The sequence below is a fragment of the Meleagris gallopavo genome, chromosome 13, assembly GCF_000146605.3.
Source record: "Meleagris gallopavo isolate NT-WF06-2002-E0010 breed Aviagen turkey brand Nicholas breeding stock chromosome 13, Turkey_5.1, whole genome shotgun sequence".
Lineage (NCBI taxonomy): Eukaryota > Metazoa > Chordata > Aves > Galliformes > Phasianidae > Meleagris > Meleagris gallopavo.
The window spans coordinates 12,483,942-12,511,066 of NC_015023.2; the positions used below are offsets into that span (position 1 = coordinate 12,483,942).

Sequence of the window (27,125 nt, forward strand, 5' to 3'; positions counted from 1 at the left end):
TACTTCTTTCTTTTTTTCTTTCAGGTGGAGAGGATTGTAGACAAAAGGAAGAACAAGAAGGGTAAATGGGAATATCTCATCAGATGGAAAGGTTACGGAAGCAATGAAGATACTTGGGAACCCGAACATCATCTCCTACATTGTGAGGAATTTATTGATGAGTTCAATGGACTACATGTTAGTAGAGAAAAGCGATCGAGACATGGAAAACAGACCAGTACTACAAAATTTTTACGGGAAAGCCGAGGGTCATCTCTTGAGAAAATATCACATAGACCTTCTGAATCCGGGAAGGCAAAAGGGTCAGCACACAAAAGGAAGAGAATTAATCCTTCTCTACAAAAACAGAAACGAGGATACACAGCAAAGCCAGCATCTGCTAATGACAGGGCTGCTAAAACTGTAACTTACCGAACTACTCCCAGCGGTTTACAGATCATGCCACTGAAAAAGCCACAGAATGGTCTGCAGAATGGAGATGGCAGTCATGAAAAGGATTCTAGACATTTTGGGAATGGCTCACAACAGCAAAACATGGATATAAATGATCATGAAGGAGAACAAAATTTGCCCAGCGTGTTGGAAGTTAGTAATGAATCGCCTGTTGTGAACGGAATTGGTATGTGATTTCAACAACTACAGTCTTTTGAGGGGGGGTTAATTGCAGAAACTGCAAAGTCCACTCCTGGAATAGTGATTGTCATGCTACACAAGAGATATGGTGAGAAGCACATAAGTTTCACATTCTTTCCCAATTCCTTATGGCATTTTTCTCAGTTAGCGTCTCTCCTCTTTTCTATGGAGTGAGGCAAAACGGTGCGGGCTTTATTGCATGGCACTGCAGTGTCAAGTTCTTACGAGGACATGATGACGAGGCACGTAGTAGGAACGACGGCTGAGGTATGCCTAACACTGAAGTTATGTTTGTCTATATTATCAAGTGCCAAGTCACTGATCGGTTGTATGTGCACAGACCTAGCGGTCTACAAAGATCAGAATCATTTTATGACATAATTAATACCACTCTCGCTAACATATCCTGGTAAGTGTGTCCAGAGTAACATTCAAGGTCTTCAGGATTAATGCTTTTCAGTATTGAGGAATAATCAGACTTTCCAGACTCTCACCTTTGACATTGACTGGAAATGTCAGAACTTGCAAGACATTCTCTTGTGGAAGATAGACAGCCTTGAAGTGAATTAGATGATTTGACTATAGGAAAAGTTTATTTCTAATCATAGTTAACTGACTGGCTTAATTCACAAATAATAAGCTATCAGAGAACATAAATTTATGTTCTCTGTAACGTATTACGCAGTTTAATGCAACTGTATATCTTCTCATTATCTAGATACGTCGTATCTTTTTTTCAGCCTATCAAACTCACAGCATAGATGATGCTTTGTAGCAGAAACTTCCATACATGACATCCTATTAGATCAACTTTTTGAATGTTTGGTTGTATTTCTTTATTTTGTTGCCTTCATGGGCTTATTTTTGACCTTTGCTTTCGGTGTGTGTGTTTTTTCAAATATCTTTTGAAAAACAGCAGGAGCTGCTCCAAATGATTTCCTACTGCTTACTGATATAGTGTCAAAACAATCTTTTGAGTATTATTTTTTTCTGCTCTTACACACTGCATAAAGGTTTTCATTGAGTGATACACAGTTGCTCTTAGTTACTTTTCCCTTCCAGTTGCAGTTAATTTAGAGCACAGCTATATGTACGATTCCTTTCATTATGCATTTAATCTGCTTTACTGCTGCCAATTCACCTTTTTGTTATGACTCACTGGAGCTCTTCAAAATCTTTCATAGTATTTACTCTACTTATTTGGTATTCTCTTCAAAATTTCCTCTCATACTTCTCTTCTCACTTCATTAATACGTACATTAAATAAATTAATCCTTCTGCAGGTCCTTGGGGCAGCCACTACTAATCATTTGACGTGATGAAAAGTAACCATTTGTTCCAATTATTTATTTTTATTAGCCACTTTCCATAACCCATGATAGCGCTCATTTCCTTAACAGCTTCTTGTGAATCGCCCGGCCAAAAACTTTTCAGAAGTCAACATAAATTATAACACCCAGCTTTCCATTTTTCACTCTACCAGTAACCTAAAAAACTATCCTTGCTTCGGGAAGCAGAGCTGCCTTGCCCAGTCTTACTAGTTACATCTTAGAATGGCCGGGGGCTTGTAACGCAGACATCAGTTACCTCATTAAAGATACACTAGCATATACAGTCAGCTCTAGATGTGTAAGTAGCCCAGATGATGCCAATGACACTTCAGATTGCCTCGTCAGTTTGAGCTCATGTGAGCCTGCTTAAAAATTAAGGTGCTCCTTACTTAGTCTTACAAAGTCTTACATACCTAACCACAGATATTTTATGTTATTCACTGAGGAAGTTCTGTTACAAAATGCATCTTTTCACAGCATTGATTCCTATATGTAGATTTCTTTTTTATTTAACTAAGAACTAAAGAACTCTAAGGTTAAACGAGCTGCTGTTTGTCCCCACAGAACATAGAAGCAGTGTCCCCTGTGAGCACTCAGTTTTGGCAGAAAGAGCCCCGTGTTTGGCTGTGCTGGAGCTCCTGCCTCGTGGCTGATGCATGCAGCTCTTGCATTGCTGACCTCCCTGGAGGCAGGAGATCTGTGACTCCCAGTCCGGTCCTCCTCTAAAAAACCATACCCAGCAGCAATACCACAGTCGGAAATCCTTCCAGCCTTACTCTGTGATCCCCAGCACATGCATAGTGGGGAAAATCACAAAGAAGAGAGATGAGACTACCAAAGCCAGAGCAAGCAGCAATAGTGAAAAAGGCTCTAAAGAAAAACACCAGCCTTTTTTCTTAATGCTGTCCTATAAACTTGAGAAATCATGTTTCCTGACTGGGAATTTTGCATTATTTAAAATGTCAAATCACAAAATCTGGCACCACTTACTGCAATTCACTGACCTCCCCCAGCATTCACACTCACAGTAGATGCCAGTGTGACCCTGCCACATGCCCAGCGAGTATCACTTTAAGCAGGGCAGACATCACACTAAAACTAGCCTGAAATTTTACAAATTACAAATGAAGAAACTGAGAGAAAAATGCCCGTGTGTTGAATAACAGAAGTTTTCTTCCAAGCATCTTGGGTTTCAAAACTTTCTCCAAATCCGAGCCAAGGTCCCCACGCTCTGTCCCCCGAGACCTGCAGTTCTGTGGCCGTCTGCTTGGCGGGTCTCCCGCCTCGAGCTCGGAGGCAGCCAGCTGTGCCAGAGGTTTCAGGCTGTCTGCCACAGAGTCTGGAAGTCAAAAGCCCGGCGTGCCCCACCAGCACTCACAGGGCTCCCAGCTCTGTATGTAGTGCACAGCCGGAGCCGGGAGAGCCTGGGTTTGGCTCCTGGAATCCACTGCTCCTGGGCGGCCCCGGGCAGCATCCTACCAAACAGACATCTGTGTCTATTTTGAGTTTGCCTACGTGAAGCCCAAATGAATGTCAGCCTCCTCTCTCGCTGTTAAGTGGATGGACTGAAAATATATTTAGAAATTTTCAGTTGTTCTAGAGATGAAGATGTTTGGTATGTATATACATCTACACAGGTATGGGTAATTGTTTCCTGCTTAAACACAGATACAACTCTCACAAACAAGCAATTTACCCCAGGGAGATGAATGCAGATGTACAGATGTATGCACAGAATTCTATACACAGCATCACAGAGGTAAGGCACTCTCATATGCTGAAGTTGGGAGAGCCCTTTTATATCAAAACCTCTCTCCTGACATCTACACTTCCCTTCATCAGGAGAGCAATGTCATCTTTACTGGCAGTTATTTAAGGGTCTGCAAATTGGAAAATGCTGAAAACCTCTGCAGGAGAACATCCTCGAATGCTCCCAGGAGCTAACAAAAGCATTCTTTCTGATGACATTTGTTGTCTTCTGTTATCACATTGCTATTTCTCTCCATACATTGTAATTGCGAGTGATTGTTTTGTCAGGTTTCTTGACAGCATCAAGAAACATCCCCTTTTAATTTTCTTTCCTTTTCTACATCGCTCTATTTCTGTACCATCTGCTGAAGAATTTTTGCTTGTCATGTATCACTAACCACTGTTTTTCTCCATTACAGAAATCTTTGTAGTCTCATGGTGCCCTTGATTTAAATATTCTCTATGAACTTAGTCATTGCTTCCTCTTGTTTTTTTAGCTTGTTCAGTTTTATTTATTCTGGAGATGTACTGGCAGTAAAAGACAGCCAAATATGCTTGCTTTCTCAGTTTGGATAAAAACTCATTGCTTTTAGATATCTTACAGATGCTCCCTTAGCTGGAGAAGTCTGAAATTATTAGTAAATTATCACCAGAACACTGTTATTAAGTATGTATTAACCGTTACCCACAAGAAAGACAGGAAAGAGACAGAGAAAGGCTGTTGGGCTGACAGGAATACCAAACTCTTCTACCAGTGGGAATAATGGAACATGTTTTATTTCACCTACAAAAAATGACATGCATGGAACTTTTCATTTAACATAAATGCACACTGCTAATAAAAGGAGCAGTCCAGATCTTCTTGCCACAACATCATTATTCCCATCTCTTTCCTGGCACCAGTTTTAGTACTCTTGAGCCTACAAGGTGAACCAGATCTCTCCTTTCATACTCTTTGTCTACCCTATCTTCTTAGATTCTAAATTTCTGATCTGTTTTCTGCAGTGCCTAGTACAGCAGAGGCCCAGACTCAGTCTGGAGTTTTCAGGCACCTTCTAGTACCAACAGCAGTAACAGGAATATCACTGCATTTCCTCTCCTTTGATGGCAGTGGAACACTAGAAAAAACACAGGGACAGGGGACTGAAGTGGTGAAGTGGATTACAGGACTAAAAGGGTTTTCAGTGTGAGGAGAGGCAGGCTGAGAGGGGATATGATCAAAGTTTACAAAATCATCGAGGCCTCCAGTAAAATAAATGCAGAACTGTCATTTCCTAAATCCCTCAACAGCAGAAGTAGGGGCCACGTAGTGAAACTGGTGGATCATCAGATAAAAGCATAGATGAAAGAAAATTCTTCTCTCTGCAGTGGTTACTAAACTTCTCAAACTCAGACCACAGGAGGCTGAGGAGACAGCATCAACAGGCTCAGAAAGGGATTAGAGAAATCCATGAAAAGGTCCACAGTCAAATACTGAAGGAAACACGAAGGATGAATCTTCTCATATTCCTACATGACATGCAGGGATGATACCAGGGGAAAGGACTGCAGAAAATGGCCAAGTTTGGGGTGTCTCCTTAAATAGCATCCTTCATTGCCATTCTTGGAAATGGCACCAGTGGTCTGGGAATATCCTATTTTCCCTTAAAGATATTGAAACTTCTTCTAAATAATATGTTTAGATACCTTCCCAAGTCATACTAGTAGTTAAAAACAAAATAATAATTAGATTAAACTCCCACTAAAGGAAGGATTATTTTCTGCTTTCTATTTCTACTTAGACTGAGCATCATGTAGTCCTTCCTAAGCAGGTAAACTACATTTAAAGTAGCTACTTAAGCTTCCTTAGTTAATTTGTGACATCCTTAATTTATTTCACATGCATGACAGATTACTTGGTGACGGCCTCTTTCTTCCTTTGTCACAGTCATTTTTCATCTTGGCATGCAAAGGTACTGTTTACCTTTGTGTGCATTCAGCAGGTGCTAACTATTAAACCTCTCACAAAGGCAGTTGGATGCCTTACAGCAAGCCTTCAGAGCTCCATCACATCCACGCAACAGAACTTCTAGATGGGCCTGATTTTTGTCTTTGGATTTTGCTGATCATTTTGTCCAGTTTATCAGATTAAGCAAGATTACTGGGATGCCCTTTATACACTGAGACAATTTACTCACTGTATGTTGTTCTATTAACCATCCATCCTTGGAAATGACACTTCTCCACATATGTTCCTCTCATATTTAATTTAGATCTTGCATTACCCCAGTTACATTTTTGTCAGCTGGCATGCAGTTAAAATACTATGATAAAATTTATCATTTCTTATATCATATCTTTAATCTACAAGCGGAACACATTCCTCAAGCAAAGAAGAATGCAACATAAAAATATGAAAGAAAATATTTCTATGAGGCTTTTGGTTGAGCTGGATCATCTGTGCAAATTAATCTTCTACCATTCTCTTAGCATCTGTATTTGAAATAGGTGTGGCTTAACCTTCAACACCAGCTATCAGTACAGTTACTCCGACATATCGTCCACTTCATGTTCACTCATGCCTCTGATTTTTTAACTTCTTTACCATTTAAATCCTCTGTTTAATGTAATAGGGCAATATTTTGGATGGAATCTCTTAATATAACTAGAAAAAGTTTTGTGAAGTAGCAGACTTCCTAACAAATGTGCATTTCTACATGTAGATAAATGTGTAGACACGTGCACGCTCATTATATGAAGAAGCCAAATGACACAGCAGTTGAATACTAATAAGAACTCTACATATTTTTAGCATCACATGTGATAATTGCAGTGTATATATGGGCATTTCACATACTGTGAGTGATTCCACAGGCCACTGCAAATGTTCAGTCACCTGTGCAATCACCAAGTTGAAACGAATTTGGAAACTATTTCAGTGAACAGAGTGGCTTTAATCTCTGTTCCTCAACAACCTGTCCCTGCTTTCCTTTTAATACCAATAGCTTGAAACATCTGTAATTAGAAAAGGAATCTTGCATAAACATCTTGTAAGGATATTCTTAGCGTCCCAATATATTGCCTATAACAACAGAACTGTAAGGAGGAGCAAGGTAATAGTATATAGGTCACACAAAGTCTAAGACAGAATAAACTGCTTTGACAGAATAAACTCCTATTACTCTCATTTGTATTTAAGGAGGAGCTTTATCTTTCTTTTCATGGTTCCATTTTTTCCCTAATGCTGAATACCTTCCAAAATAGCATCAGCATTAATCCTTTCAGTGTACAAAGACCAATATTAAAAGGTGAAAGTCAGCTTACTGTGATTGTAAAATATAATAAGGAAAAGTTTGGGGTCACAGCAGTGACAGCTAGCTGCAACTTCTAACACTAACCAAATGGGCAGAGAAAAGAATGCCAGGTGAGGTACCTGTCTGCTCAGTGAGAACTCCCCTTACTTACTGTCACATAGAGATGCTCATCAAGAGACAACTTGTGTTAAAATTACCATTCTGTAATGACTTTTTGGTCATTATAAATATATATATAAATATAACTTTGAAAGTTGGGATATGGACAAAATTTGTCAAGTTTCATCCAAAGCTGAATTAGAATTTTGTACAAAATTCAGTGATCATCCCAACGTGATAAGGACCATGGTATAACTGCTTTCATCTTCAAAGTAGAAGATGAAATGCCATATGGAGTAACAGTCCTACGTGCTATAATTCACTTGAGCTAGTGCTTGTCTGATCAAAAAAAAAAAAAGTTGGAGTGTAAAGCTCTAAGGAATAATAAGAATGGCTTGAGCCCACATTTGATGAGACAGGCAAACTTTTGATTTACCAAATTTATCATACAGAGGCTATTGTAAAATGTCACGTTATGTTTAAGCTAATAATAAGTATGAGTCAATTTCTTTGAAGGTATGGGCATAACTATGTTTTGATTATTTCAATCTGAAAGGTTCTTCTCTGGCCAATGGAAGCTTGAATCTACACAGCACTGTGAAAAGGAAACTAGATGGGGAGAAAGATTATGTCTTCGATAAGAGACTGAGATACAGCGTGCGTCAAAATGAAAGTAACTGCCGGTTCAGGGACATTGTGGTGCGGAAAGAAGATGGTTTCACACATATTTTGCTGTCGAGTCAGACTTCAGATAACAATGCACTGACCCCAGAGGTAAGCATGTAGCCTTAGAAGCCAAAGAGAGCCATCCCAATGTGTGGGTTATCTTGGAAACACTGCATTTGAACTGTATTTTAAATATTTTTATCCTAATTGATTATCTTAGAAAAGAAAGTCTGGAGCTCAGGTATATATAACTTTTCCATGCTTGGGATATGAAAAAGAATGCAATGGAAATTATTTTTGAATTGACATGTCTGAAACTGAAAAGCAGAGCTAAGGAAAGGAAAGACAGTCTGCATTTCCAGCGTGGAGTTGTATGAAGCAGATGTTCCCATGCTGAAGTTACTGATAAATGCCATTTTTAGCGAATTCTAGTCTCTCTCGTATTAATTTAAATAGTGCTCCAGTTGTTGCATAGGGAGGTATTTGAGGCTATATTCTGAAACAGTAATTGTAAAAGTATACCTTGATCCCTAATTGCTTGTTCTCTAAATCACTTTATGAATCTTTATTTATGAAATCTTTGCCAATTAAGGGCTCTGTTCCCAGCTGAATTGCATAAAGATGTTCAATATATAAATGGTACTAATTAATTCCCTAGTTTCACAACAAGACACACTTAGGGTCAGACTTGTACTTGTAGCTTGTACTACTCAAGTACATACAACAGTCACAGGAAAGGCTGAGGAGCTATTCCCTCCATTCCTCATAATCCCAGCAATGTTGTGGTATTCACTTTCTATGTCAGAACAAAAGGAGTGTAAAGAAATGCCTGCACCAGGATGCATGTCTCGGAGAGCAGACAACATGCTTGATCCTGTTCCACAAAGGCAGTAATGGCCTGATGGAAAAAAGTTGCCATACATCCAAGGAGAAGCCTTAGGAGCTGCCTCCCATCACCAGTTTGGCTGTCCAAGCATTCTGCAGACTTCTCCCCAAGCTGCTCTTTTCTGCCTACCAGACATCCCAGAGCAGCAACTTCACCTTAAGGCTATCTGTGTGAGCACCATTTGACGCAAACACAGACTGCAACTTTTAGAAATTATTTTATTCAGCAAGAAACTGAGTAAATTTGAAATGAATTTACTTACAGTGAGCTTCAGATAAAACCACTGGCAGGAATGGTGAGCCCTAATTTGACTCCACCTTCCCAGATGCACACAAACACATGGGCATTAATACATAGAACTTATTTAAACTGTCAGTACCTACATTTATCACTCCTAGGTTTTAAACTATTTAACGTTTTAAAAGACTATCTCAGTAATTAACCCAGAACACCAAATACCTGCTTTTAATACTAGTTCCTTAAAACACATTAGATGATTGCATCAAATCCATCATTCCATCCATCTATTAATTGGCACTAATTAACACTGCAGGTAATTTAAAGAAAGAACCCAAGGGCCTGAAAAAAAGCATGAAATCAAGGGCTTGCTCTGTTCAGGCTGAACAGACATATCTTCACATTGCTGGCTGTGCAGTTCCACATCAGCAGTGTTCAGATGCACTAACCAGTGAATGAGCTCAAGCTCTTCAGGTCTGCCAAACCAATCCATTTCATTCTTCGGCAGCATGCAATATGCCAGGGGCCCACCTTTGCATGAGGAGAAATGATTAGCACCTAATAGCCCTCTTCTTGTGTCACCGCATTTGACCATCTCTAGAATCTTTATGGAAGTTCATTTGAAAATGAGAAAACGCATTTCAGAAAGTTACATTACTGATCAGAAGCTGGATGGTCGGGAATTAATCAAGCTAATGAGCTCTCCACATTTAGATTGTCTGTTTAAAACCTATCCAGGCTGAGAGCAACAGGAAGTTGTTCCCCTCTGACGGCCGCTTGCTGGCAAACATGAGACTGCTCCTTTGGCCTCCATCCAGAGAGCAGCCCGTGAGCACTCACACCATGAAATCCAGCACCTCCAGTATTGGCAATTTCAGCAAAAAAATCAGGACACTGACAGGAGGAACATGTTGAGTGCCTTGTCCTACAGATTGTCGCCCATAGCCACAGTTAAGACAAACTGACAGAGTAGTTCAAGGAAGTTAAGAACAGTGTTAGTTGTGACACCTTTTGTGAACCCCAAGTAATAAAAAGGCACAAACATGGAACCCCCACAAATGTAAGGAAACGTTTCATTTTGCCAAAAGAAACGCTATCTTTAAGTTTGATCACACACTCAGTGAATTACGTTTGCCAAATCCAAAATGGTTAATTTACTGAGAGTGGGTTTCCTTGGTGTGGTTAACATCATGGGCTGGCAGTTCACAGCCAACCATGGCAGGAAAAAGAAAGGTGTGCACTGCCCACAGTCATTATAAAATTAACCTCATACAAAATCACTCTCACTCTTGAACACCCCTGCTTTTCTTTGTGTTTTACTGAAATCTTCCCATGAAATTTAATAGTTTTGTTCATCCCCTCTAGCACTTATGCCAATGTAATTAAAATAACTAACATATTTAGGATTATGGCAGAGTGTTCTGCATGTCAAAGCTGACTCAAAATCAGATCTTTTCCTACAGATAAATTTATCACTTGCACTTATGGCCATGAAGCCTATTCATGCTACAAAATCAAACTCAGCTTAGAAAAGCTGCCTGCATTTTCATTGTACGTTTTGGTAACCACAGCACACCTTTGGTTTTGTGCAGGTGACTGCAGCACAAAATGTGCCGATGCTCTTCCAGCACTTTTTGCACCAACTGAAGTTGGCTCAGTGCCATTACGGGATTTAAGCTTTTTCTACCAAATGTTCAGGGCCTGTAGAAATCCTTTCTTACATTTTAAGACCTTATAAAGCTTTTAGGCCAGTGTCACAAAATGGCATGGCTTCTTTTTTTTATTGCAATGGCTTAAGCTTGCTACTTTTAAAATTCATTTCAAAAAGAGATACACAAACCATTTCATCATTACAATTTCCAGTAGCACATTTTAGCAGATTTTCTCTCAGAGGTCTTTTGCTGCTTCTGAAGTACATTCTCCACTGATATCGGTGCTGCTGTAACACAGCACGTTGCGAGGATCCAAGTTCTGTTTCAAACTTAATATTAAATGGATCCACCCACTATTTTTTTTACCGTACAGTATTAAATATGAAGATCATACTCCACTGAATGACAATCAAAACATACCCTAGCAGCTGTATCCAAAACTGATGCAAGTACCACTTCATACGGAACAGTCAGGTTTCAAGTTTCTAGCCATAAGAATTAAAGGGCTGAAAGTTCTACCAGGTGCATTTTGGAGGACTGGCTTGCCTTCGCTTCTTACTTACAACTTAAGAAAAAAGATAAAACGTGGCTATTTTCTGCATTTTTGCTCTCATACAAGAGAGATTATTTCATTGGCCAGTCCTTACTCCCAGTGCTGGTCTTGCAGGTTCACAGCTCCTCTATTTGTCAAACAGAACAGACTCGGATCTGTTTGCATAAAGAGGCAGTCAGTAACAAAAGGTGTCCATATGTAAAAAGGCACAATGGTGAGGCTCTAACACAACTGAATGGTTTTAAAATTTTGCTTTACTACAATATTTACAAAATATTTACCTTTAAAGAAATCAGTAGTAAATCCTGAGCGATTCAGAGAAGTTAACCTTTTAAACTTGCATTCCTATTTTCATGAACAAGAGGCTTCTGTTCAAGATACTTTGTGTAATGAAGGCGATAAGTTCCCAGCTTCCTGATTTCCCCGGAATGTAAGCAATATTGAAAGGAAAGGGCACCAAACACCTTTTAAAACTTCCTCTGTCCTGTGAAAGGCATTGAAATAAGCTTTGGGAAGTTTAATGAAATCTTTAAACATTTTATGTTTATTTTGCAGTACAAGGTCCTATTAAAGAACTAACCAACTTGTTTTCTTGATGGGATTAAAAAAACAAGCAGCTTTTAAGGAAGTGATAATTTTATTGTATACTTGGGCTCCAGTAAAACAGTAAGTGAAGCATTAGGGCTGGTCTAAATTTGGAACCTGATAGATTTTGACCCATACTGTTTTCTAAATGCTGCTTCAGAAATGTTCGTAAAATAAATGCAAATGAAAATACTGCCCCCACAACTGAAAACTGCCTAAAAGACCATTAAAAAAGCTAATTAAAGGAAGCTTGAGAATAAGTTATGATTTATATTAAGAATTATTAGCATATTGATGTAAAAGAAGTGGAATCATTTAAATAATTAATATAAATAATTATAATTATTGCTTCTTCATAATATTAATATAAATAAAATAATGTAGTTATTGATAATCATGTTTCTATTAATAATTTTAAATACTCAAGAGTACTGCTGTGGAGCCCTGCTAATAGTCATTTTAGTCTACTACTGAAAGTAAAAGCAAATGGGAGAAATCCCATAGTTAAAAAAAAGATGGAAGGTTTAAGAACCAAAGGCATATGGAATCTGATAAATGTAACCAAAACCACATAGAATCTCTGTATGTGTAAACTGAATTCCTTGCTGCGTTAAATGGAAATTCTACTTAGACACAGACAGCAGGTTCTGAGCTAAAATTATATACTGAATAATGCAGTTTAGTTCTGTAACCCTAAAAACAAACTATCTCTTTTATCTTATTTTATTGTTAGTAGCTTTACTATAATCATTTAAACACCTGTAGGGAAATATCTATGCATACACTACTGAACAGCAATGCTGAAGGCATTTGGAGCTGCAGCAGACAGCAGGGTGGATGTAAATAGGCTGAGTGACAAGATAACCAGGTGAACTTTGGTCTGCACAGGCAAAGGAAGAAGGGAGTTACTATATTTCAGTGAGCTTCTGACTTTAATAATGAAGTTAACAGCTCACAGATATTTGCCTCCCTCCTCCCCTCCAAAACTTCTGGAGATCTAAAATACTGCTACATTAGTTTTTTTCTGTTTTCTTATGCTGTCTTCTATTCCTAGAAAGTAATGGAGCAGTGGAAATAAATTTCCAATCCTGCTCAGCAGCACCACTCAGAATACTATCAAAGCCTTCCCATTTTCCACTATATCCCGGAAATCAATTCCTGATAATGGACCTTTAATATCGTTCTCCAAAACACTGAAAAAACAGCACTAGCAGAATATTGCCTCTTCCTACCAGCTGTATAGCCTCTGCTCCTAATGCTGGTGGGAGAACTTTTAGATGGCTTTTGCCATCCAAATCGATGAGGGGAAAGGTAAAAAAGAGAAGCTTGTCATGGTAATGATGTGCTTGAAGGATAGCAGTGATATCATCAAAGAGATGGTACATAAGCAAATGTCACTGGGAGAAGGGGCACAGAAGAGAAAGTTGCTGAATGGAGCAAAATTTCATGGCATCATATTTAAAGCAAAACTCCCCATTGTATATAAAAATGTTTGACTGTTTCTGTCTGACATTATTTATACATCTTCCCTAAGAAAGAGCAGATCTTGAGGACATTTAAAATAAACTAAGAAGGCGATCTTGCATTCACATGTAACTAGAAAAATCTTTTTTTTTTTTTTAAAGCTAACATTCACCACCTTCTCAAGTTTCTTTTTCAATTTTGGACAGAGGATTTTTGTTGTTTCTTTTTTTTTTGCCTTCGTTTCCCCTTTACAAAATGTGCAGTCGTGCCTCTATTTCTACCAAGCGAGGGCTGAGACATCCTCTGAGATTCTGAGAATAAGCAGTGCTTGTAATATTGCTAGTGGCATTTTTGTACCTGCACAAGAGTTTCAAATGCACTTCCAAATCCTGCACTGAATTGCTTCGGTTCCACACACTGTCACATATTTGTCGATACAGAAGTTCTGAAGTGCTTCTGTAAACCAAAGCAAGTAAAAGGCCACCACCTGCTCTCCCATGTGCCAGACTCAGCAGCCAGTTACAAGCAGGGGGTTTATGCAGACGGATGGAAAACAGCCAGGGAGCACTGTACTCTCAAAATTGCTCTCAGAAGCCACAAGAATCCTTACAGAAGCCTACCCAGTTATCATAGAATCGTAGAATCATGGAATCATTAAGGTTGGAAAAGTCCAACTGTCAACCCATCCCATCTGCCCACTGACCACATCCCTCAGTGCCACATCTCCATGCTCCCTGAACACCTCCATGAGTTGTGACTCCCCCACCTCCCTGGGCAGCTGTGCCACTGCATCACTGCTCTTTCTGAGAAGAAATGTTTCCTAATACCCAACCTGAGCCTCCCCTGGCACAACTTCAAGCCATTCCCTCTCATACTATCGCTGTTACTTGAGAGAAGAGGCCAACGCCTGCCTTGCTACAACCTCCTTGCAGGGAGTCGTAGAGAGGAGCAGGAGGGTCTCTCCTGAACTTCTCTTCTGGATTTAGGGACATATCTTAAATAGAGCACTTCAGAGATCTAAGAACTTTTTGGAAACAGAAAGCAGTGAACAGAAATAATTACGAGTGAACAGTCTTACTCTTCTCTTACGTAGAAACCATATTTGATCCCCAACCACATTTTGCTGCCTTTTACCAAAATTAACTTTCAGCACAAATGAGAAAGAAAGATTGACTCAGCTGTGCCCGGTGTAAAGGAAGTACTTTGACACATGAGTATGTGTAAGGGCAGGACGCGTCACACCAGGTGAAATGATGGCCCTACTCAAGTGTGAAGAGCAGCTCACTGCAGAGGGGAAGCTCAGATTGCTTACATTGATTACAGCTTCCAAACTGTGCTGAATCGTCACAAGGAGTTGCCCACCAGAATTTTATGAAATAATATTTCCTTTTAAAAATCATTAGGAAAGCAGTTGTACTCGGATGAAGGGCTATTTCCTTACAATAACAGCAGCTCAATTCTGTACAGACTTTGATTAGTTCGATTTATGATGCGATTAATAGCTCGATCCCATTCTAAATCAGAGTGTAAAAATGTGTCTCTCCCTAGTGGCTTTTTTGCTTTAGCTTTTGTAGACTGTAACAGTATCACTGACCACAGAAAAATGAATAATATATTTGTCATGTCAATGTATACGATGTCCTCTTGTCCTACCTTGCTCTGATTCATGCCATATAAACCAAAGCAGTTGAAGAACTGAAAAAATGGGGTTTACAGATCTTATTTACAACTGGGTGAGGTTTATAGGCTATTGTTGTGGTAATCATGTTACAGAGGATATAGTGATGTTCACTGAATATAAACTATGAAAACAAAAAAAGTTATATTTGAAATTATTAAATTGCAATCAAATACTGTAAGCTAGCTAGAATTGCCCACAGAGCAAGCCAAATCCTAAAAACTCTTTGAATTCGTAAGCATCTACAATGCACTTCCAAAGATAAAATATTTTGTAAACTCTCAGTGTTATCATTCTATTAAAATTATGCAAATATATATATATAGTTGATGTAAATATTAATAGTGCCCACAATTTAAGTCTCTCAAAATCAATAAGGTTTGTAAAACTAGGGAAATGATATTGCAACGGCATGCATGTCGAATTGTTTACTTTTCTTTATCCACAGATCATGAAGGAAGTTCGGAGAGCATTGTGCAATGCATCAGCTGATGACAGTAAACTCTTACTTCTCAGCGCAGTGGGAAGTGTATTCTGTAGTGGCCTAGATTACTCATATTTAATTGGCAGGTTATCCAATGACAGAAGAAAGGAAAGCACTAGGATTGCAGAAGCTATAAGGTGACCCAAGCTTACCTATGATCTCTAAATTATGAAATGCAGTGTGTGATTATAAAGATATTTATCAGGTCCAAAAATGTTGTATATTTAAGTGTTGATTGCATTCTAATTATAGTCCTGCAAATTTGTTTAGTGAAAACCTTGGACCTTTCCTTATTACAAAAGAAAGCACATTTATTCCAGTGCTAACTATCCATAGGGATTTATTTTATTCCACTTCTCTGTACTTAATACTTCAAATTAATCCTCCAAATTTAAATACAACTTTGTTGTTGTTTTTCCAAATTAATTATTGCTTCATTTTGTAAAGTGGTTCCTGAAAGGCAGATATTTTACTTGTTTTAATGTTCATCATTTTAATGAATTTCAGTACAAATGGGAATCCATGGCTAAGTCACATTCTGTTGAAACAACAGTCTTCCACTGTATTTCTGAACCTTATTAGAAGGGTCTCCATTCTTTTTCTTAAATTACTTAATATATATGCAAATGTAGTTTTATTTTCATAACTAAAATGTGACTTTCCTTATACACATATCACATTACCTCAATAGAAATTGGGACTTTAAGACATGCAGTCTACAGGTCAATCTGCACAATACATCACCAATGATTCACATTATCCACAAGGTATACTTTATACATATTTGGCAGATCCTCCAGTAAATCCACGTTACTCCCCTGAAGTCAATGGTGTTCCACCAGTCTATACCAGCAGAGGGTTTGGTCCTTTTATTTTTCACTCCCTAGAAATACTGTTATCCTGAGAGCTTTATGATTTTAAGCAGCAGATTCCTACAATTCTATGAAGGAATTTCTTAAGAGTTTGTTTTACAACGGACCTGTATTTTGGATGTATAACACAAGCTTAAGAACAGTTGTTACATGACGTGTTAACTGCCAACTCTCTTGGTTTACAATTAATGCAGATCAGTTTGGATTCTCAGTTTAATACTGCTGAAATTCTCAAAGTAGCAAACGTTTTGAAAGAATTAAAATGTACTTCTTAAAATATAATAAACCACAACCAGTTTTTAAGATTCTATATTCAGGCTATGCCTGAATATTACTCAGTGATATCTTAACAAGAAAATCTCTTTGAAGGGATTTTTTTTAAATGTGAGGGATTTCTGAAAATGCAGAAGCAAAAGAAAAAAAAAAACAATGGGAGGGAAGAAAATTGCTCTTCTTGTTTGATAACACAAACACACACTCCCTGAAAATACACAAATTTAATATTATTTATGCAAATACTGTATAGATAGGTATTGTTATATATTTACACATTTATCTGCACACATTTAATATACAGGCATATTACCAGATCTGCATCTTAATGACTATAATCCAAACTACAAGGCTGTTTTTCTACCCTTGGGCTCACCAAATGCTCTGGAACTATTCTGTAGTGCCCTTCTCCTCATCGAGAATGTCAGCTTCAGGCCCACTGGAAACAGATTTTTATTGTACCTCTGGAAACAATGTACTACTTTTTTCCATTCAGCACTCTCTGTGCTTTCTATGAACAAAGGACTGAACTCATGGAAAATATACCATAATCTGAGGAGTACAAATGTACACTTTGCTTACTCAGTGGTTAGGATGTCCTCAAATACATTAATGCATCTCTGCCTCCGCTGCTCTACATCAAATTACACCAGTACGCTTCTAGCAAAATCAAATTAAAATCTTCATTACCATGTGTTTCCACTTGCTAAACTACAGATCTCATGTACCAATCACAAGTTAAAACTAAAGTTTAAATACCCACCGGATCTCATCTCACATGAGTGGTTTGTTTGGGCCCTGTCTTCATCCGTTGCCTTTGAGCTTTCAGCTCATGATGTCAGCTTCTCTGCATACTGCACCAGCCAGGCATGCCTGGCACTGCACACCTGAAGCAGGGGCAAGGCAGACAGATGTGCTGCAACGTGCACGCATGGCCAGAGAGCCCTGCACCCACAAGACTTGCAGGAAGGCATTTCCAGCAGCAGCCTCCCTCGTTGCACCACCAGTCAGTCATCACTGTGTGACCCAACACAAAGTTCTGTGTGCAGTCAGAAGAAAAGGAAGAATGACTTTACTTGCCCAACTTTTTTACAGCCTTTGATGTCCCTATGAGTTCTAACTGCAGCGCTGCAACAACACCAAAGTATCCCAGAGTGTGCTTGATGGTCTGCTTTCCAGATCTCCTCTAGCAAAAGCAAAAACCTTCTGCATGTGATACTTATTCCTGTCTTCAAACCCAGCTTCTGTTGTCAAACAAGAATTACATCTTTCAGTTCTTTTCAAAGACTGCCTTAAATTGAAAGGATCTTCCAGCCCTGCAACTACATGTGTGAATATGCGCTTTGGAGACATGGTTTGGACAGCAGGTTCTGGGGACAGAGAACTCACTGAAACATGCAGCAAGCTAAACAGGGAGCACAGATCAATGGAGCACTGGACATTACAGCTTCTGTAGACCAAATTCAGGCATTTGTTCCCACTGGCGGTATTTTAGCCTTCCACTCCATGCCCTCCTGTTGTGCCATACTCAGCCTCCCGGTGTGACAGTGGCTGAATGTCTTCGCAATGTTCTGTTCCACTTTTTCCTATCTCCAATCCTTCCTTCCCTGCTCACTTATGTGAATATTTCACATTTCCTTCGTTCCTTTCCCTTTGTGAATGCATTCTGCTTTGTTTCTGCTACCCATCATCTACCACTTCCTCCCCACACTACCGACTGTTCTTCCATATTCACTTTCAGATCCCACTTACCCCACCCACCTCCTGCCTTTTTCCACAAGTTTTCTTCTGCTTCCATGAGGTCCTCAGATCGGCTGCCATTACTTATCCACACTGTTTATTTTTGCCTATCGTCACATCCCTGTTTCCCAAATGTACTCAGTCCTATTTGCAAAGTTTACTACAAAGATTCACAGAATTCTGGAATTAATCAGGTGCAGCGACCTACAGTCATTACCCAAGCATAAACAAGCAGTGATGAACAGCATTGTTTCTGCAAACAGAAATGAACCACAGCTCTCCTTAGCTCTGCCATCCTCTTGAATGAAATTATTTTGAACACATAAATACAGTGTTCCTTATTTCACTCTATTTGTCTTTCTTCTGATCTTCTGTTTTATTCCCATGCCTTTCTGTTTTCTCATAGTCAAAAAACAATTCCTTACTAGACAGCCTGGAAAACAGAACTCATTCTTTGAACACCACAGTACTGAGTGATTTCAGACTCATTGTTTTCATTTAAAATACAGCCAATGTCCTTGCACTCCACTCTGACAAAATACTTATCTTCAGCATGTTTTTTACTGTTTGCCAAATCAGGACTCTAACCTGGAAGGCACACCTCCTGTTCTCAGATGTACAAGTCTAGGTCTTCATGACCTCAGTGAGAGAGCTGCAACTCCCTGAAAGGCAATTTTGACAAAATGCAATGTTCTTTCCTAAAATCAGTCAGCAGTAATGCACTATGGATCTAATAAATACCCAGGGCTGGAACAGAATCACCTCTCTTGTTTTGAACTTTATTTATGTCTCTTTTCTCAAGTAATTGAGCATCTGATTTGCCTTCATAAACTGCTGTACACGGGCTGCTAGAGTCCATAATCTGCCTACAATTACACTCATTTTTTTTCCCAAACAGTGTATAGGCTATTCCATTCAACAGATGTCTTTCTACAGTTCTTGAAAGGTGACTTATTTAAAATATCTCCTCATTGCACAGAATTTAACATGTTCCAGTTCATTCACCCAGTTGAATCAAATTACATCTACTTCCCCGTTAGATCCCATTGCCTCACATTTTCAGTTGTAGGTGGGCAAAGGGTAGCTATTTGTTACATCTTTGCCTATGTTGTTTGTAACAAAGACCCAACAGATCACCAGCCTTACTCTTTTCCTGCCCAAAAATTTCTATTTCTCTCTGATTCCACTTTGTGGATCTTGTTCTTCTAGCTGTTGTGTCATGAACAGTTGCTGTCTCCCACTGATGGGACCTGCAGAAACCTTTCACATAAGATCTTAAGAAAACTTTCTGAAAACATAAATACCCAACAATATACCTATGAGCCTCCTGTCTTTCACACTATATTACATACATCAAGTTAGCCAAACCAGAACATCAGAATCCATACTAACCATTCTGGAGCAAACTGAGAAGCAAGATGTGTACCAACAAGTGAGTTACTGGTCCACGAGTAAAACTGACCCTAACCAAACCGCTCTGCAAAAAGTATCATAGTCACTGCATTCCAGTTATTCAGTTCATATACAACACGTGCAGAACTTGTTAAAATCCTAGGTATTATGAAAGATTAAATAATTAAATAGAAGAAAAAATTTGTGTGAGTGAAGTAGAAAATATCTTTCAATTCTGATCTCATAAAACTGGGCCATGGCATTTATTGAGTTCACCGGTGGTTCTGATTTGTTTTCAGATTAAATACTTTTAAGTTCAGGATTTTTTCTAAGCACTGCTTCAGTATTCAAGATCTTTCTTCTATTTTTTATTTTAGGGATTTTGTAAAAGCTTTTATTCAATTTAAGAAGCCAATTGTGGTTGCTATCAACGGCCCTGCTCTTGGGTTAGGAGCTTCAATTTTACCACTATGTGATATCGTTTGGGCAAGTGAGAAGGCATGGTTTCAGACACCATATGCAACAATCCGACTCACTCCAGCTGGCTGCTCATCATATACATTCCCCCAAATTCTGGGTGTTGCACTGGTAAGGTTTTCCACTTCATATTGCTGAAGAACCTTTGTTCAATTCACGCTCTTCTTTCTCTCTATAAAATGCAAACCAGAAAACAACTTTCTCTGAACTGTCGTAAGTGGAAATGTAATCCATGGAAAGTTCATCTAATTCCTACCAATCTCCGATTTCTCTGAATTCAATAAATTCCACCTGCTATATTCGGGAAAGACTTACACAGGAGGGAAAAGAAAAAATTTTCATTTCAAGATCATGGTAGAAAAGAGAAGAAATGCCTCAGCAGAATGATGTTGCAGAGTTCTCGTGTGTGTTGTGTTGTGTTGCGTTGCATTGTGTTGCGTGCGTTGTGTCGTGTTGTGTTAGGACTGTGCAGTAACACAGCTAGATGCTGTTCTCTACTACTCTAAAGGTGATCCACAGTAATTCCCATAAAGTTGCTCCATTTTTAGCAGGATAACAAAGCAGAATTTGCCCCACAAAGTATTTTATACTCTTGGCACAGTAACATCACATTATTGACAGTTGCTCTTGTAAAATCAGCAGTACAGACTCATCACGCATGCCAGCACATTTCTCTTAAGTGAAACCCATGCTGCGCCCTGGCCACCTGCACAATCCTTAAATAGCTACCAAAACTCCTTTTAAAATATTTTGCAATATGGAAAGATATAGTAGACCATTTGCAAATTGAATTTTGAAAATAGCAGGCAAGTATGGGAAAAAAAAAATCAGGAAAATTATGACCCAAGATCTCAAGTAATCTTTTGGTTTCACAGGCAAATGAGATGTTGTTCTGTGGGAGAAAGCTGACAGCACAAGAAGCCTGCAGCAGAGGACTGGTATCACAAGTATTTTGGCCAACAACATTTAGCCAAGAAGTGATGCTCCGAGTGAAGGAAATGGCGTCCTGCAGCGCAGTGGTAAGGAATCACACTGCTTTGTGACTGAATGGCACTTTGCAGAGGTAAGGTGTGCTCCTGAGGCTCATCACGTCAGAAAGCAGGTCCTCAGCTTCTACAGCCATGCCTGCGGAACAGGGCTAGCAATACAAAATCTGGATAGGGATCAGCAAACTCATTGAGTTTCCCATTTTTCAGAGCAGGGAAGGTTTTTTCACTTTCCCATCTCCACATTCAGTCTATTACTAGAACCACCCTGCCACAGATTCTGAAAAGGAATTTCAGCAAAGGTTTCTTTCATGAAGACAGGACAGTCTGAAGCTGTGCATCTATACTAGGAAATCCCTGCTGTGCCAGTAAGAAAATAAATTTGCCTTTTGCATTGTCCTAGTCTACTATGTTTCAGCTGACTATGCCTTCTTTTCTGCACCTGCATATCTCCTGATTCTGCAAAACGTCCTGTACAGTGCACCAGGAGGGCAGCATGGTGCCAGCTAACATTTACAGTGAAGGAGGTTCAGAAAGAGGGATTTGACCTCAGTCTGGTCACAGGGTATGATGGCAAGGTGGTACAGGCTGAAGTAAAGCTCTACTAACTGGAGTGCACATTGCTGCAGTTTCTTTTAGTGCTTCCTGTGCCTAAATCTGTCTTAATATCCCCCTGTTCCATATAAATGATCTGTTGTAAAAGAGAAGGTAGAGACGCAGGAGATCTTTAATTAAATGAAGCACAGATTAGATCTCACCAAAGACATTCAGAATGAAACCCTGGAAATGCAGCATAAGCTTATTTGATCAAGCTGATGTAACTGTATTATGAGTTGAGAAAACCTCTGGGCCTTTCTGTGAAATCTTCCTTCCTTCACTATTACTGGCTGTCAATAAAATCCTCACCTGAGTCCTGCTGGAAAGGCTGGAGTGAACCTGTGGACAAGGATGAGAGTTAAAACTGTCAAAGAACAGATGCATTCTTTGAGATCCTCAATGCAAATCAAGCTGAAGTCAGAGAAATAGTGGACGTGATGAGCTCATCCAAATTCTCTGTGGATACTTGTGCACAGAGAAAATATGTGCAGGGCCCACTATTTGCAATTAGTGCCATTTCATTGAATTATAGAAATATTATTTCCTTATATTATTGCTTATATTACGCTAAGTAAATTTACCTCCAGAACACAGTCAGGGAGCACTTTTTCACTTCTATAAGCACTGAAGAAAATAAACATTAAAGTATGTGCAGTAGAGGCCCATTTCTATCCATTTCTCTTCTGATAATGAAATTATGCATGGGGACCAGCTGTTTAAGTTGCACATCCATATTTGGGTTTTCAGCCTCTATACCCTTAAAGATTATTTTGCAGAAAATGCCTTAATTTCAAGGGGTCCCATTTCCAAAGGAAGGCATTCGGCTCCTTCTGGTAATACTTCATGGCAGACCTTCAATAAACTAAGGTACTTCAGAATCCTTCATTCCCACTGAAAACACTGGCATTAACCTCAGAAGTCCTTAATTCTCAGAGACACTATTAGTGACTGGAGATAGGGCTGTAAATCAGCTCTGATTTCTGTGCCCAAATGAGTTATTTAAGTTGTACAATGGCATCCATAGTTAAAAAAAAAAAAAAAAAGCTGTTTACACCATTATCCATAATAACTTTATCAGATTCATAATAAATACTGAGTGATATTTTGGCTTTAGGTATTGGAAGAGTCCAAATGCCTCATGCGGAGCTTCCTGAAATCCGGACTTGAAGATGTGAATGAGAAAGAGTGTCAGATGTTGAAACAGCTGTGGAGTTCTTCCAAAGGACTGGATTCGTTATTCAGCTACTTGCAAGACAAGATTTACGAAGTCTGATGTCTTGGCCTAACTTAAGCAGTAAACGCTCCAGTTGTGAACAGTCAAACATTACCTGTGTTTGAAAAGCAGAGGCAATGCGTCATTGAGGAGTTTGTGACAGTGTATCCTACTGCATATGGTTGTGTCGATTTCCTTGTGAGCTACACGCTGCTTGTAGCTGGTTTGATTTCGTGTAACCGAGATGTAGGCAGGCTTCTTCAGTGCACATATTCTCTACAGAGGGCTGCATCTTCCACGTGCTCATCCAGACAGAAACATACATTCCATGTGCTGAGAAGCACCACTGAGGCCCACTAAGGCACACCATCTGTAAGGATCTTTTTTGTCTGTCCTCCTTAACTTATTCCTGCTGTTGCAATGCATTTGGGCTGACACGGAGGGCTCAACCTAAGAACCGGGTCGGCGCAATATTTTGAAGACCCAAACACCATACTTTTGAAATGGTTTAATTTTTTTATTTTTATTTTTTTTTTTTGCTAAGTTCTAACAGTGTAATGGAAAAATCTGGTAATTTATATGTATAATATGTAAAGTTAGTTTTACCAAAATTACTAGGATTTTTTTCTTTGTTGAATTTATTTAACTTATTTATTTTGTGTTCATATTCAGCTGTTTATTGATCACAGATCTTATTTTCATACTTCCCTTGACTTAATGGCATCACGTGGGAATGCAAACACACTTTGAGCAGCAACATACATAGAAAAACAAAGATATACAGAAAACACACAGTATGCTGTGGGCACTAAAAAAAACCAGCCAGGTACATGCTCCTGTACATGTAAAATTGTACAAAAATGTATGAAACACATTCATTCGCCACGGTTGAGGGAAAAAAAGCGGATTCTGAACTAGTGAGATCCCCCCCCTAAGTCCCTCTTCACTTCCTGCCTTCTGGAGGAGCACTGAAGGGCTTGCCAACAAGAAGCTTTATTTAAGTTTACGACAGTCCTGTTAGCCGGATGTGAGTGACAGGGTGAGCGGTGCCGTTCCATGGCACCTTACTGTTCTTCAGGTTTAAACATCCCTTTCTGGTCTGAAGTCTAGAAGCAAACCCTTATGAGCCTTAGTCTAGTTGCCTGATTCCTCAGGTGTGAGATAATTTCTGCTCTGGAGGCCTTTGGGTGTGGGCCAACAGTTTATACAAGGTGCTAGGCATTGAGCTAAGCGGAGGGAGAAGTTTCGGGTTGCTTTTCCCGGCCCTCCACATCTGGCCACCCCACCATCTGGCCCCAGAATGTACGGCTATCCATACAGCAGTCCACACGTAACTACAAAAGTCCAATCTGCTATTTCAGAATGTGATCCTAGTACTTTTCAGTGACACTGACTGACTTCTGAACACTGGATCGATCTCGTTTATTTCTTGCTAGTAAGGCAATTAATATGGAAATGACTCAAGCATGCTCTGTGACTCCAGCTGCCATTTTAGCATGCCCAAACTACCGCCTCTTGAAGCAGAAGCTTTGCACATTTTTTTGTTTTGCAGTTTGTGCACTTGCTCTCCATCCTTGAGCTCATGGTTTAAATCTCTGCAAACAAGGCTGGGAGCTTTCCTCCCTGCAGCCTTTCCACAAAGAGCTTCGACAAAGCCTTTGCAAAATTATCTAACAGGTGATTACAATAACCCTTCAACACATTTTTATAACATTTCTTGTTCCACAACTAATTAGAAGCACTGTTTCTATGGCCTAATTGTACCACTGAATTTTAAGGAAATGATCACCCTAAAGGCAGATGTTCTCATGGAAATTCTTCATTAAAAAGACAAGGCCTGGCTTCTAATAAGCCTGCTTTCATGTTTCAAGAAATCCTCTCAAAACAGTCACCCACACTGCACCAGATGAGGGGTTACCCAAGTGAGAACCACTCGCACACACAAGTGTTTGCACAATCAGGCCTCCAGCAGATGACTACAGAATTTTAACAAAATAATAAAACTTCTACAAGCAATGAAAATACCACGATTCCTCAATTTCCTTTGTTTCCTTTACTCCCGTCCAGAGAGCCATAACTCCTAGTCACGTGTTAATAAGGTATTAGGAAGTTTATTTCGACACTGTGCTTGGTTTTTGTAGATAAGTATAGAGAAATTGCTCAGCAATGTGAAGGTGTGCTTTCTATATGAGATTTTCAAACGAAGAAGAATGATAAGCTGTTAGACCTTTAAACTGCATCATTTCATCTGATTTTTCAAATATCCGTAGCTTACCTTTTTTTACGACAAAGGAATAGTTGAAATACATTTTCTATAATTATTTTTCCATTAAAGCAAGTGCTAACCATAGTTAACATTTTTGATTATTCATATCTATACAGTTACAGTCTAGTTTTCATGAAATCTATTTTCCCTTCAAGAAAAGAATAATAATAATGTCTAAAGCCTCTTTTCCAGTATTTAAAGATCAGAATCGATTTGCTCTGTCCTTACGAGGTATCCAGACATTTCGATGTACTGTACATATTAGTCTGGGTACCTTCACTAATATTCACAGTATTTAAGATTATAAATGCAATTTGTTGTTAAGTATGTTATTTTATTCTCGTGTAAATTGTTTTGTACAATCTTTAAAAATCTACAGTTTTGCATTTGTAGATATTAAAGGTAAGCGATTTATTTTGTGTTGTCCTGCATGTATATTTTTGCTGTAGATAAGTGTTGCTCTGTTTACTATTTCAGTACATTTCTGTTTAAATGAATAAGCTTACAAACTTTAATACAGTATATATTTTCAGAATATAAACTTTTATATTTCTGTGGTAGGTTAGGGTATGCGTTTTAGGCAATCTTTTTCACTACTATTAACTGTTCTTTTAATCTATAATATAATGGTTTTGTGCCAATAGTTTTTAATTAGAAAAAAAAAAAGGCTCTTTTAATGTTAGGGATAAACAAACAATTTTGTTTGGGGTTTGTTTTGTTTTATTTTGTTATTTTTTTAATTATTTTGCCAGCTTTTAAAGTTTTAAATGTAATTTATAAATGTATTGCATTTGTGAATAAGCCTTACCATTAGGTACAAGAAATCTTTAAAGCTACATAATGGCTTATGTAGTACTAAGGACTTCCCCAACTAATTGCTGTAAGAAAGTTAGCAAATCAGAGTACAGGGCCTTAAGTTTTTCTTGTGAAAAGGATAATACGGGTTGTTTCCTTCAAACAACATACTTGGACTTGTCAGCATGGGCTTTGTTATATTTAATCTGTGCATTTGTGCTCCCAACCACAGTAGTTTAATCTCAGGCTTTGTGTGGCTGGGTCTATAAAAGTCAAATCTGGCTAAAGCCACCACTCTTTAGGAGACACTAAAGAAGTTTACATAAGAGACTTATAGACAATCTTAATCATAGTACATTTGGGTACTCGGTATCCTAGATGTGTTATCTGTGTCCGCCCAATTAACCATATGTTTTAAGCCATATTAAATCTCTTTACTGCTACTTTAAATACTACACTGAAAGTCATTCACTAGCTTGCTTACTCACAGACAGGACTTCGATTTTTAGAGAATAAAAATATTATGCCTTCCATAAAAACAAAGGACCAAAGAACTGCATTATTCTAATGAAGCGTTAGTTCCGTAGCCAATGAACTAGCATGACATTTGTACCGAAGATCAAATAGTCTCTTTCTGCTACAAACACTGCATTCTCATCTATGTCAAGCGCAAGGGGAAAAGACGTGTCCACTGACCGACTGGGAAAGGAGTGATGTTCAGCTAGGATGGCATGTCTATTGGTAAGGCTTATTACCAAACCTCTGAGATGAAGCAAAGAACCAAAAATTCACAAATTATGTCAATGTAAATTTATTTTCAGAACTTGCACAAGTAATTAATTGTAGAACTTCCCAAATTAGACCCTTAAGTTATTTTGTCAGAACGCCATGGAACAGACTAAAACAGTTTCTAATATTTGTAATGATGAGTACATATTATAATATTATAAGGGTACAGGCACCCCTATATCACAGTGTTGTAAATATTTTCTGAAACTGGTACAGTACTGAGGGACTTGTATCTTCTGATATATCAAATATTGACTGTCTAGATCAAATTGTACACAATTTATTTGTTGATGGTCCTGTAACTAGTGTATGGACACATTTCTGGGTGCCTTAGAAGTTGTATTTTTCATGTGTGTTAATATGCAGTATTTATACATTGTGAGAAGCTGCTTTGAATAAAAACATTGAAACTTCA

At 38.7% G+C, this 27,125-nt stretch overlaps 1 protein-coding gene across 1 annotated transcript; it reads left to right on the top strand.

Annotated features, from left to right (window-relative positions):
* On the top strand, positions 1-27,125 carry CDYL2 (chromodomain Y like 2; the record flags this gene model as incomplete). The annotated part of the gene is made up of 6 exons (XM_010718070.2): positions 1-619; positions 7,662-7,879; positions 15,275-15,447; positions 19,965-20,175; positions 20,940-21,083; positions 22,762-27,125. Coding segments are annotated over 6 exons (1,524 nt in total), but the record flags the coding sequence as incomplete, so codon positions are not given.